We start from the raw sequence: 13,891 nt of genomic DNA, 5'->3' as shown, positions 1-13,891 counted from the left end.
CGATCTTTGAGTTAGTTTTTATCTCCATCTTGTTGTGATGACACTCATCTCAATATGAAGTTGATCTGATGAAAGTCCTACGACAAGTTCGTCAAAGTAAAAATGTGGAAAATGGCCAATATGGCCACTAAAGTCAAAATGGCGGGCTTCCTGTTGCTTTTTTCCAATTGCACCTCCGACCATTTTTGTTTGTCTTGTCATGATACACCTGGGCTACGATTTTTGTGAAGATCGGTGAAAGCTAACTGAGGGGCTTTTCCTTAGATGGCGCTGTTGAGCCATTTTTCCACGCCCATTTCAAATTACTCCAGCATACAATGACTTTTTGGGGTTTTGAATTCCCTGCAAACTTTGGTAACAATTTGAGCATGTCTAGGCCCTGAAAAAGCCCCAAAAGGGAAATACAAATCCTTCGAAATACAATAGGGCCTCCCACCGGAGGTGCTCGGGCCCTAACTAGACATACTCAAAAGATCATGAAACTTTGCAGGAAATTCAAGACCTACGGATATTTTATTCAATGTTGTTTTTATGTAGCCAACTGTTCCTTTGATGTCACATTTGAAACCCTCATGCCTGTGTTCTAGTTAGGGCCCGAGCACCGAACAGTAGGAGACAGTGGGAGGCCCTATTGAACACAGGCATGAGGGCCTGTATTGTGTAGCCAACTGTTCCTTTGATGTCACGTATGAAACCCTCTTTAAATCCTATTTATTGAACTCTGGAGGAGAAATTTGTCAGTTGAGTTTGAGACGGCGACAGGATAACAGCTCCAACCTGACCCTTCATATTCAACACTGCTACCAGTCCAAGACAGGGAGAAGACAACAGCTCCAAGAAACATCAAGACTATTAGAAGACAACGGATCATTTTTCTCTACAACACTTACCCTGTACCTGTGTTCAGCCAAGATGAAGAAGGGACACAACTTAAGAAACGAGGTAAGATTTTCTAATCAGGAGACACTTTTAGTGTTACACATATTCAGACCACCTTACATTTTATTTCATTATTTCATGTTTTGTCTGTGAATTTTCAATAAACCCGTCACATCAGTCACCTGACATTCAGTCTGAACTGACAGTGTGTCTGTATGTCCTTTCCATGAAATGAGTCTCTGTGGATATTATGCAGCTTCTGTTTAGGATAATTCACTTTCACTTTAGTGTTGAGATACTGTACTTAAGAGAAATGCAGAAACTGCATTTAAATTAACTCGTAACAATTTCATGTGATGATCAATGTTTTAAGAGAGATAATGAATGGATGGATGAGAAATCGTCTGAATTGATGAAAGTGATGTAACTGTTAAAGTTACATTTAGCAGTGTGGATCATTAGAGATGAAGATGAAAGACCTCTTGTCTTTTTCTGTGTATCCAAACTTATGATGGGACTGTGTATTTACCTGTTATATGTATGTTTGTGTCTTTCAGTCCGTTGTACATCATGTGGAATCTCCCACCAAAACAATTGAGTTCCTCCATGGAGAGATCAAGGAAATGGAATTTGAGGGAATGGAGCTAGCTCAGGAAAATGCGGCACTGAAGTGCATGATGTCCACAAATGATGCTAGGTGGAAGAGGGACAAACAGGCCATGCAGGATCAGATTGATTCCGCCAAACAGGGGCAGGCCTTTGACTCTGGAAGAGCCATGCAGACAGAGTTGGAGGACGAGCTCAAGGAGTTGAAGCTGGTGTTGAAGGACAAAGAAAAGTACATCTATAAATTGAGTTCTCGTCCTAGAAACGATCAGATCGAGAGGGTGAAAAGGGAGCTGAGCGACAAGTGCAACCAGGTCAAGGCGATGGAGCTTTCCTTTGACAAGAAGATGAAGCACATCATCTCTGAAAAAGATGCAGTGAAAAGTGATCTAGAGTGGCAGCTGACTGCTCAAAACTCAGCTCTGGCCAAAGAGAATACAGCTCTGAAGAAGCAGGCTGCCGAAAACAATGCTGTGGCTGCAGAAAACGCTGCTCTGGCTGCAGTGAAAGGTGCTCTAGAGAGGCAGCTGACTGCTCAAAACTCAGCTCTGGCCAAAGAGAATACAGCTCTGAAGAAGCAGGCTGCCGAAAACACTGCTGTGGCTGCAGAGAACGCTGCTCTGGCTGCAGTGAAAGGTGCTCTAGAGAGGCAGCTGACTGCTGAAAACTCAGCTCTGGTCAAAGAGAATACAGCTCTGAAGAAGCAGGCTGCCGAAAACACTGCTGTGGCTGCAGAGAACGCTGCTCTGGCTGCAGTGAAAGGTGCTCTAGAGAGGCAGCTGACTGCTGAAAACTCAGCTCTGGCCAAAGAGAATACAGCTCTGAAGAAGCAGGCTGCCGAAAACACTGCTGTGGCTGCAGAGAACGCTGCTCTGGCTGCAGTGAAAGGTGATCTAGAGAGGCAGCTGACTGCTCAAAACTCAGCTCTGGCCAAAGAGAATACAGCTCTGAAGAAGCAGGCTGCCGAAAATACTGCTGTGGCTGCAGAGAACGCTGCTCTGGCTGCAGTGAAAGGTGATCTAGAGAGGCAGCTGACTGCTCAAAACTCAGCTCTGGACAAAGAAAACACTGCACTGAAGAAGCTGGCTGCTGAGAACCTAGCTATAAAGGAGCATGAGGCCCTGATACTGAAGAACATTGAGCTTCAGGTACGTTAAATCAGATCATTTTAGATTTGAATTATATGGATTGTAAGTTTGTTTCATGTTTAGACTTTGAGGAAGAAAGTGTTGACACTTATGTTGTCTCTGTCTTTTCAGGAACTCACCTTTGAGACCGACTCGGACAAGGTGAAGGTCAAAAAGGAGAAAAAGGAGAAGAAAGAGAAGAAGAAGCAGGAAAAGAAAGAGCAACTGGAGAGAGAGAAGGAGAAGAAGGAGAGCAAAGAACTGAAGAAGAGGGAGAAGAAAGAGAAGAATAAGCAGGAAAAGAAAGAGCAAATGGAGAGAAAGAAGAAGGAGAAGGAGGAGAAGGAGGAGGGGGAAGGGAGAGTGAGTTGGAAGATATTCCCCTGCTGGAAATAAATGATTGTTTTATGTTGACTACTTTGTTTTCATAATCATTGGAAGCAGTAATTGAAATGCAATGAATCGCCCATCCCTTTTAACAGCTGGGGCCAAAGCCAAGGACGACTCAACTGATCAACTGAAATAGCCATTTACAGAGATCTGCCATTCAACTCATAAAGCATTTCTTTAATCAATCTTACCACAAACACTTGAGCCCACAGTGAAAGCTCTGACTCCAGGTGACAAGCACACACTGTGAGTTGGCTTTTCAATATGCAGCAACAAAGAGCAACATGGAAAAACACTGCAACACGATGCAAAACTGCATTTCACTAAACACAAACAGTATATTGATCCTAAATGTAACACATCAGATACCTGGAAATTTACCAATTAACACCATCTCCTCATACTTCATTTGCAAACACAGAAAATATGTTTCAATGTCTCATATCACAGACCCTCAGATTGACCATGTGACCCTCTGGAGGGTCTGAACCCAATGGTTGAGAAACATAGTTATTTATGGAGTCAAGAGGTGTTTATGACTGCCATCTGGGTTAAGGGCAGAGGATGTCACACCATGTTAAAGCCCTATGAGACAAATTGTGATTTGTGAATATGGGCTATACAAATACAATTTGATTGATTGATTGATTGATTTGGTGGCAGCATAAGGTAAGCCTACTTTAATCTATTAAAACTATTACATTCAAAATAGAGGGGTAAAAACGTGGACAAACAAAAGTAACAACGTCAAATTTAAAATTACTCCAGAATACTTAAATTTTCACCACTTTCTAATTTTTTGCAAACTTTGGTAACGATTTGAGCATGTTAAAGCCCTCAAAAAGCCAATTCATTTGCCTGAAAAAAAAAAAAAAGTAAAATAAAAAAGAATAATCCTTACAATTTCAATAGGGCCTCCCACCGTCGGTGCTCGGGCCCTAATAATCCTTACAATTTCAATAGGGCCTCCCACTGTCGGTGCTCGGGCCCTAATTAGTTTAATTCTATTCACCATATTTATCCTTTATAAGAAAAATTAATAAATGGTTTATGTCAAGCTATGATGCCGTTGTAAAGCTATTTTAAGTGCTCATATTTGTCAACAATTTTAAATTCTCCTTTAAAGACATAATTTGTAATATTACAACACATATTTTATTCACACTGCATTGTTAACCATTTATAATATATAATATAAAATAATAAGAAATCCTTGTGTGTTAATAGTGTTGGAGAATAGCAACAAAAATGTGCAAATCAAAAAAAGCAATCTTGCCACAAAAACGATATGTTTGTGCTCCCCTGGAGGTCGACTTTGACGACTGTGGACGGATCCGTCACCTCTGGGCAAAATAAATAACAGTGACCAGGGGGCCGGCCGGCAGACAAACTGAAAACCAAACACACACAAACATTCATACCTACGGGGAGTTTTGTTTCTTGTGTGTGTTCAGCCACACAACCCATTCACGTACGGAGCCCCTGAAGGGTCACAGCGAGAAGAACACCAGGAGAAGTCACCCTTTTTTAACTGTCACATATTAAACAGCACAATGGTGTGTTACATCATTCACACTATTTATTGGTTATTGGAAATCTGCTGATTGGTTTAAAAAGGCACCGCTTACAAAATGTGAATTTTGAAGTTTAAAGGCATCATTAAAGACAGATAGAATTCAAGAATCTTCGAGCACATGTTTGAAGACAGTTTCCATCTCACAGCTTGGCAGCAGACTTGTGAGGCACAGGTCCCAGCCACTTCTCTCCTGAAACACAGAATAAAACCAGACAGCTCCAGCTTTAATCACTAATGATGCTGAACTCCACTGTGCCTAAAGTACAGACTGTAAATAAACATGGACGACATGACGGCTCTCCAAGAGTGAAGCCAAATTATCTCAACCGCCATCTGGTGGCTAGCAGCAGAATAGGGGATAAACACTGTTTCCTCCGTGTTAGTGGATGGGACATGGGCCAAACTAAAAGGTCAAATTAAACGTTAAAATTCTTTTTTCTCAAAGATCATAATTTTGGGTATTTCTTATCCCACTGATGTATCTTCGAATGTTCATTTTTTTCTTTAAGTTTGGTCTTAGTCAGCTGATGCCATAAAAACGGAGTGAAAGCAATATTTGTAACTAAAAGTACAAAAGTAACTAAAAAGTAACTAAAAGTACGAAAGTAACTAAAAAGTACGAAAGTAACTAAAAAGTACGAAAGTAACTAAAAAGTAACTAAAAGTACGAAAGTAATTAAAAGTATGAAAGTAACTAAAAGTAACAAAGTAACGAAAAGTTACAAAGTAACTAAAAGTAACGAAAAGTAACTAACAGTAACGAAAAGTTACAAAGTAACTAAAAGTAACGAAAAGTAACGTAACGTAGGTGGCGCTATGACCCTGAACTAATATTAATATATGGATGTGTTCAGGTCAGGATTGTGATCATAGGTCAGTAGTTCGGAGCCGGTTGGATAATGCAGAGTGGATTTACAAAGTACTTCCTGTTTCATGGCGAATCAGTAGGTGGCGCTATGACACTGAGGAAATATTGACACATAGAGCTGTTCAGGCTTGGTCTCTGATCATGAGACATCAGTTTGGCGGTGATAGGACAATGCACACTGGAGTTATGACAACATCGTCTCCTTTGGCGAAGGATGAACCTTCGCCGCACCTCAATGTTTACACGGTTTGAGGAAATGTCACAATTCTGACCATGATCCAATGACTTGACTGAGCTCTTTTGAGCTGTATATTGTAAAGCAGCCAGGAGCAGTTCATCAAAGTAAAAACATGTCACTTCCTGTAGCCAGCAGGTGGCGCTGTGATTTTAAGTCAAGATTTCTGTGTAGATGTCATCAGGCTGGGACTCTTGTCTTACATGTCTAGTTTGGAACTCGATTGGAACAAATATGTCAGAGATACAGAACCTCGTGTTTTGATGGCGTGTAATCAAACTTTGATGCCACGCCACGGTCACACCGTGTGACGAAAAATCGATCTTTGAGTTAGTTTTTATCTCCATCTTGTTGTGATGACACGCATCTCCATATGAAGTTGATCTGATGAAAGCCCTGGGACAAGTACATCAAAGTAAAAATGTGGAAAATGGCCAATATGGCCACTAAAGTCAAAATGGTGGGCTTCCTGTTGCTTTTTTCCCATTGCACCTCCGACCTTTTTTGTTTGTCTTGTCATGATACACCTGGGCTACGATTTTTGTGAAGATCGGTGAAAGCTAACTGAGGGGCTTTTCCTTAGATGGCGCTGTTGAGCCATTTTTCCACGCCCATTTCAAATTACTCCAGAATACAATTACTTTTTGGGGTTTTGAATTCCCTGCAAACTTTGGTATGAATTTGAGCATGTCTAGGCCCTGAAAAAGCCCAAAAGGGAAATACAAATCCTTCGAAATACTATAGGGCCTCCCACCAGAGGTGCTCGGGCCCTAATAATCCTTACAATTTCAATAGGGCCTCCCACCGTTCGGTGCTCGGGCCCTAATAAAGACACCTTATGGCACAAAACACAACTGTGTCCAGATTTTCATTCCCACATGGACGACACATCAACTGGAGCTGAGTGTTACTGTGTTGATCTTTCTCTCTGCCAACTGGATCCTTTTTATAGGAGCATCTTCCCACGAGCCACAGCGGGTTTACCAGGTGTTAACCTCTCTCTGGGAGGCTCCCTCCTGAGGCAACACTGTCTTGTGGCGCAGCAGTTTGCAGTCTGCCAATCTCACAGGTAGCGATGATGGACAGGCAGATGAGTCTCCCTCAGTCCCTAAGTAATATCACTTCCTGCTCCCAATCAGGAAACAAATGCACATTCACTTTACACGACAGCTTCACTTATTCAGAAGATAATTCAGCTGCAGACGTGCTTTCGATTCTTTTCTCTTCTCTCGCACGTTCAGAACTTAAAAAGCTTGATTAACATATAAAAAGGGTTTTGTAATCATTGAAAAGTTTTGCCGGCAATTGCCAGTTAAATTTTGTTCAAAATTCGGACCCATGCAGATTGCCTTATAAACAGTGCGTGCATATTTCTGCAGCTGTAATAAAGAGGCCACTGTGTGATCCATTGAGGAACATTTTAATTGAGATGCTTTTTATTCAAACAAGCTGTAACTTCTTGGCCAAATATTTACAAGACAAGATTCATATTTGAGGCCTTAATTTACTGTGTTGATGGAATGTTTAATTGTTTGTCTCTTAGGGTTTGACGAGTTTACTAAAGGAATATTGTGCTATGTTGTGTTATGTTGTGAAGCATTGCTGGAGAGCCAAGAAACATCTTTTCTCTCAGTTTATTAGCTGATCTCATTTCATCATACAGGGAAAAATATGTTGAGGGACATTATGTTCAGATAACGTGCAGTGGTACAATATTTGCTTTGGGAGCTGGAGAGCAGAATATGAAGCCCCAAAGCATGTCTCATCCCACACACTATACATGCTGCTGTGATACCTTAGTGTAATAAAGAACGAATCAAAATGGCTGCAGTAGATGTGAACTAGAGGAAGAAGTTCAGATTCTAGAGCCAGGGGAAGTCAGACTGTCCCTGAGATACAATTCATCTTTCTGAATGTCTTCTGTCTCGATGCAGTGAGACATTTATAGCATGAGCCATATAAATGTGTTCATTATCAGCTATATTGTTGACGTGGATGACATAAACCATGGGCCAACATATTGTTGAACTTAGTGAATGTCACATTATTAACCTATTGGAAGTAAAGAACAAAAACAAATCTTAGTGTGCATGGATAGTATGGATCACAAGCAGTTAAAGCATTATACGACTACTATACCTTTAATGACACACTGACTTGTATTAGGGAGAGAGGTGTGTTTAAATCCTCGTCTGTGCCCCAGATGTTAAGTTATTAAAAACTAAATGTGTTTAGAAGGAAATCATTCATATATCCATCCATTATCTATACCGCTTTATCCTTTTTAGGGTCCCTGGGGAGGTGGAGCCGATCCCAGCTGACATTAGGGGAGAGGCAGGGTGCACCCTGAGCAGGTCGCCAGTCCATACAGAGACACAACTATTCACATTAACATCTACAGACAATTTAAAGTCTCCAATTAACCTAAGCCTGCATGTCTTTGGACTGTGGTGGAAAGCTGATGTACCCAGAGAAAACCAACTCAAACACAGAGAGAACATGCAAACTCCAATCAGAAAGAACAACACTGTATGTGTCTTTAATTGATCAAGAATACCAAACAGAATTTGGCATGTGTGTTACACAACAGCACTTTAGGTTTGAAAAGCTGGGGGTTATGAGGAATACACAGTTCGAATGTGTTTCAGTGGGTGGGACTATGCATTTGAAGCAATTGATAAGCTTTGTTTACTGTGCATTAAAACAGCTTCACCGCTCGGATGTGGAACCAACAGAATAAATGACTACTAGTAGCTGCAGAGGCTGCGGTTGTTCAGCAGAAGAAGAAGAATAGATATAGATGGAGTGAGAATAATATCTAATTCTATTAAATCCAGTGTAGTTACTGAGTCTAGCATGTGTTGCTTTTTTCAGTAACACATTATTTTATATTCATTCCCCGCAGAGAGGTTTCGTGACATTTAACGTTTCATATTCAATGCCTTTGTAGCTAATATTAATTGCCTATATTTTTAATTAGCAGTTGTTTTGTACATTCTTTCACCCTCCGACCCCACTTATCCTCAGATCAGATGATTGGATTGTTCTTTTTTAATTTTTAATGGGCAATTTGCTGCACGCTTGGGAATACACAGGTCTGATAGCTGTTCACATAATGGCTCAGAGCTGTGGAAATGGTGGGACGTGAATCAGTGGTGTGGTAGGTGCCATTTTGACTACTCTGCATTTTCCACGTATTGAACTATCAGTTGTACTGCTGTTATATTTGCTTATTCAAATTCCTAGAAGGACTTCTTCTTTTTTTACGATTTATTTTGATCCTTTTCATAGACTAGACTCAAATCACTTGAATAAATCTACCTGTCTCATGACAGTAAACAGTAGTTGTCTACAACTCACAGCTGAAATTTGTATTTATTGCTCATAATAATCCAAATTTAAATCAATGTACTTTCCCATTGAGAGTCGCCATCTTAACTTGGTGGGGAGCTTAGTGTGTCCTCATGATCCTGCAGGGAGCTGTGTGCTCAGTAGGGTCTCCCAAGGCAAACTAAGTAAAGGCAAGTAAATTGGGGATGTGAGTGATGCTAGGTGGGCAGCAGGCAAGGATAGGGACCTGTGTCGGACATTTTCTGGTATTGTAGACACATTTTCAGGAACCTTTTGGGGTAAGGGAGCTGTATTGGGTGCATGAGGTGGAGCAGCATCAACTAGATATCGTTGGACTAAACTCTTCGCACGGCGCTGGCTCTGGAGCCAAACTCCAGAAGAGGAGATGGACTCTCCTTTTCTACATATGTCAATTGTGTGATGAGTGGGTGTGTGTATTATCAGACCTGAAGAGAGGTGCAGGCTTTGTTGGTGGGGGAGGCTGCTCGGCTGACCTGACAAAACAAATCATCTAGTGAGGGTGACGTGGGGACACCTGTAAGCTGAGGCCCATGTCAACAAGGTCTTCAACTCACACCTCTGGAAGATCTCCTTTGTCCTAAAATAGGGAGGACATGGATTCTGTGTGGGCTATGTTCAAGATTTGCCCTGAGATGCTGAAGGCTCAGGATATCTCTCTCTCTCTCTCTCTCTCTTTGCTGACATGCTTCTTCAGTGCCTCATGTGGGTAGGGATCAGTGCCTGTGGAGCGGTTGTGGTTCCCATATTAAAAAAAGGGGAACTGGAGGGTGTGTTCGATGCTGTAGAGAGAAGACATCTGGACCCCACTGCTTAACCTGCTGCCACCGTGACCTGACTCTGAATAAGTGATAGGAAATGGACTGAAATTCACTTCATTTTACTTGGCAAACACTGCAGCATAATAAGCTCATGCCTGACAGGAGTCACTTTAATATGGCACAGCACAGTGTGCTCTGCTCCAACACTTAATCCTCAAAGAGAACTGTATGGCTTTGTGTTCTGACCTTTACAAGTAAGCTGCATAATTACCAACTAACAGTGGGTTAGTACCTGGAAGAAGCTGAGCTCAGCATTATATTTTTTTCTTTTTCTCTGCAGGCAGAGAGAGGCACTAAACATAAGGAGAGAAACACAGACTTTTTGTCTTAGCTCAGCAACAAAGCCACGGGATAGTAAGTCATACCTGGGGGCTGAGGGCAGGGGGATCATATCATTTAACAGCAGATGATGGAGGGCTTGTTAAGAATACAGTTTAAGTGGGGTTATACTGTATATTTGCAAAGCAACTAGCAATACAGCCACGACATACCACTGAGAGATATCACCAAATCAAAATGTGATTATTACATGTCGATCAGTTTCTGACAAACAAGATAATCAGGGTGAACAACTTAAATTCTTGCATTACCTTTTCAACATGTTGCCTTTGACTTCCTCACAATGGATCCTTGCCTGGTATGTATTTTACACTGGGTCAAAAGCAATGAAACCTGTGCATGCCACATGCTAAACACAGAACTTAAAGAATGCTAAATACAACCAGTTAATAATCAATACTGAATGTTGACCTACAATATCCTCAAACGTTCTTCTTCCCCTCTCTCTACAATGCCTAAATTCACATTTGGAGTTAGGGGAAGATAAACCAGTGATATGGAGTGAATTGTTCTCTAACAAAGAAAAATGGTTCAGGGCTTTTCTACCTGCTCCTGCTGAAGTGTGACTGAATTTATTAGCATTTGCAGAACAAGTTGTCTGAACTGCACAGAAAAGAAATAATCGCTTTGAAAACAGCCGCAATGCTTAAATAGACTGGTCTCAGTCAAACTAAAAAGGGAAGACACTAAGGATGTTAAAAACTCTGTCCACCAGTCATGACTGTATGGTGAATATGAGGCCACCGGCTAACCAGCGGGTTAGTTAACTTAGCACAGCTAACATGGCTATGATTTAAGGTAAAAGACTGTGCCTGCTACTAAAGCTCACTAATGAACACATGTGAATAACTTCCGTACGTAATTTAACTAAAGTATTGAAATGCTATATAGCGTAGAAGTGTCTGCCCATTTTCAGAACAGCCAGAAGTAAATTTCCCATTTCTCAATTGACGTTGCAGAGAAAATTCAGACAACCAGATACGAGATGAATCAAGACATTTGATTGAAAACAGATGAAAGTGTGAAGTACTTCTCCATCACATTGCAAATAAAAGATGTTTTTAAAACGCAATTGATGTCATACGGACTTGTGGCTTCAACAGTAGCTTATAACACTGTTTCACAATCTCGTAGCTTTTGGTAAATCTACCTCGGATGTTTAAAATATCCCAGTAGATTATCAACATCTCTAGTGAGAAAATGAACCGGATTTTTACTTCTGGAAACACGATGTTGAACTCTACAGGAATAAAGGTAAGTTGGGGATGATCAAATTTACTGTAGGTTGACAAATACTACACAGCTTCTCTTGATTTGTGAACTCCTTGTGTTACAAAGGAGAAATGACACTTGCCATTTAGCTGAGGTTCAAAATATCAGGATGTTATGACAACACCTGCGCACACACTTGCTTTGCTGAGGTCTGTGATGTGTGTTATTTTGTGTTATCGTGATTATAATTATATAATTATAATTATGCCCTGAGCACTCCAGAAATGATAATGAACAATAGAAAAATAAAGACAGGAAGACAAATAAACACCCTCTCTGTGTGTGCGTGCACGTGTTTCTAATTTCTAACTGTGAATGGCAACACAATCATGGGTGTCACTGCAGCTGAGTCCATAGCTGCGGCTGTCTTGGCAAGACCAGAAGAGCTCACTGACAAAAAGACCATTGGAGGGCGACACTGGTTTAACTGGCTGTGCTCCTTTAAGTTCATTTATACAAAACTCACAAATGCAAGATAGGCATACACGAGGGGCTTTTGTGATATATCCCATATTGTATTTAAAAAATAAAGACAATTCCTTGATTCACACAAGGGGGAGAACACCATGCCATCCTCTGATTGGCCACTTGCAGGCACGTAAAACCACTTTGCTTTGCTGAGGTCTGTGATGTGTGTTATTTCGTGTTATCGTGGCTACATCTCATCTGCCCGCTAGGTCCCTCTGGAAAGTTTTTTCCACCCCCTGCCCACCTGCTTTCCATTCACTGATTCCCCATGTGACCCGCTCCCTTCCTGCTCAGCCGGCCCTCACCTGCTCATTATGTCACCTGTGCCCATATACAGGCATCGCCGTCTGCAGGGACGTGTCACATCATCTAAGAGGTTACTGAGCCATTGTCATTACCTCATATGTAATCACCGAATGTGATTGTATGTTGTCCATGTCCAGCTTTCATGCGATTTGTTTGTCTGATGCTGCCCACCCATCGATTGAAAACCTTCCCACTACGAGCGTGACTAACAGTCGAGTAAAGTGCTCTGTATCTGTCATGTCTCGTAAATCTGCTTCTGGATGCAAGTGCTTGCTTCCTGTGTTGATAGACATTCCTGTGTTCTGACCCTTTAGCACTTTAGCAGCTCTAACATAAGTTGTGTACATGTGAGAAAATGCACTATGATTCTGGTGTATTTGCTCAGTCAATACGATCTACATTTTTTGTGAAGATATAGTGTAATAAGGTTGTAAAATGGACGGAGTGAAGACAGCACAGGCATAATCCCAGCTGGGATCTTTTGTTACTCTGGAAGGTGAACAAACCTCTTCTGTCAGACTGCATCTAGATATAAATGCAAATATATAAACGTCAATGAAGCTGTGCAAGAGAAGGCCTCTGATCTGACTGAACCATTGAGAGAAGGCATGCAGCATATATAACTGTTACTATACAGCCCTATGGTTTTTAATAGGACAACAATGGTTCTCCTTTAATAATGGACTTCCTTCATTACATATGGTCTTATAAATCAGATTTCACCATATAAAGTGAGCAACTGTGCTGAGCTATCAATCACATTGGGTCCCACCACCCAGCTATCAAGCTATTCCAATCCTGATAATACAACACTGTGCAGACATGCATGCAACATTCTGCGTATGGTGGATTTCACTATTTAATGCAGACCTAAAACCCTCTCAAAGAAACATGCTAAAGTCAATCCTTCACAGTTTAAAGTCAACAAAAAATTCCCTCAACATTACTAAATAAGCTCAAACGATCTGGTAACTTAGATATACATAATATCCCTTCAATTAAAATAAATTAACATTATAATCTATGGAATGTTATGAGAGACAAAAGAATAATAATAGCAACATTTAAAATATAAGCAGTTGTAAAAATTGAAAATGGAAATAAAACGTCCTGATGGTGGCGCTAGATGTAGAAGATGAAGTGGTCCCCAACTCCCGCATCAAATACAGACTATGTTAATATAGTGAGCAATATGTTGAAAATAATGACTGTGAATCAATTTATTATTATTTCTGTTTTCATAATATAAAAAATGTATTCCCATTGCACCCATGAGATTATGCAGCTGGTTCATCTGATAGGTGTTTGGAGTGAGACAGGGAGACAGGCCTGCTGCGTCTGAAGCTGCATCTGTCAGGTCTACACAGACTCTCTGGGTGTTTAACTTTTGCCTAAAACAACAAGTGAAAATCTGCTCGTCTTATTAGCACATTGAAAATAAAGGATTCTATTAATGATGATAGGTTATAGTTGATAAATGATTATCAGTCAATCGCTGCCTGCTAGTTCCAGACCCTTAGAAACCTCCCATATCCCATTCAGTACACCTGGTAAACATTATTATCAGTTGTTGCACAAGCAACAAAGTTTGTGCTGAAATTAAAAAAAATTATTTCAGTCTTAGAGGTTTAAGAG

General features: G+C 40.8%; 1 protein-coding gene across 1 annotated transcript; it reads left to right on the top strand.

The window, feature by feature from the left end:
* The first annotated feature begins 746 nt into the window (after positions 1-746).
* LOC124851957 lies at positions 747-12,323 on the top strand. The gene is made up of 4 exons (XM_047340212.1): positions 747-942; positions 1,437-1,958; positions 2,745-2,774; positions 12,288-12,323. The coding sequence occupies exons 1-4, from the start codon at positions 913-915 to the stop codon at positions 12,321-12,323; spliced, it is 618 nt and encodes a 205-aa protein (XP_047196168.1). The 5' UTR covers positions 747-912.
* Positions 12,324-13,891: the final 1,568 nt, after the last annotated feature.

The sequence above is a fragment of the Hippoglossus stenolepis genome, chromosome 1, assembly GCF_022539355.2.
Source record: "Hippoglossus stenolepis isolate QCI-W04-F060 chromosome 1, HSTE1.2, whole genome shotgun sequence".
Taxonomy (NCBI): domain Eukaryota; kingdom Metazoa; phylum Chordata; class Actinopteri; order Pleuronectiformes; family Pleuronectidae; genus Hippoglossus; species Hippoglossus stenolepis.
Note: the sequence above shows the minus strand (reverse complement) of the source record. Positions and strands in the feature narration are given on the sequence as shown.

Coding starts and splice junctions, on each gene's coding strand:
- LOC124851957 (XM_047340212.1), top strand. CDS start 913: ATGAAGAAGGGACACAACTTAAGAAACGAG. Junction 1,959..2,744: donor AGGCTGCCGAAAACAATGCT/GTGGCTGCAGAA, acceptor CTGTCTTTTCAG/GAACTCACCTTTGAGACCGA. Junction 2,775..12,287: donor TTGAGACCGACTCGGACAAG/GTGAAGGTCAAA, acceptor GCCCATATACAG/GCATCGCCGTCTGCAGGGAC.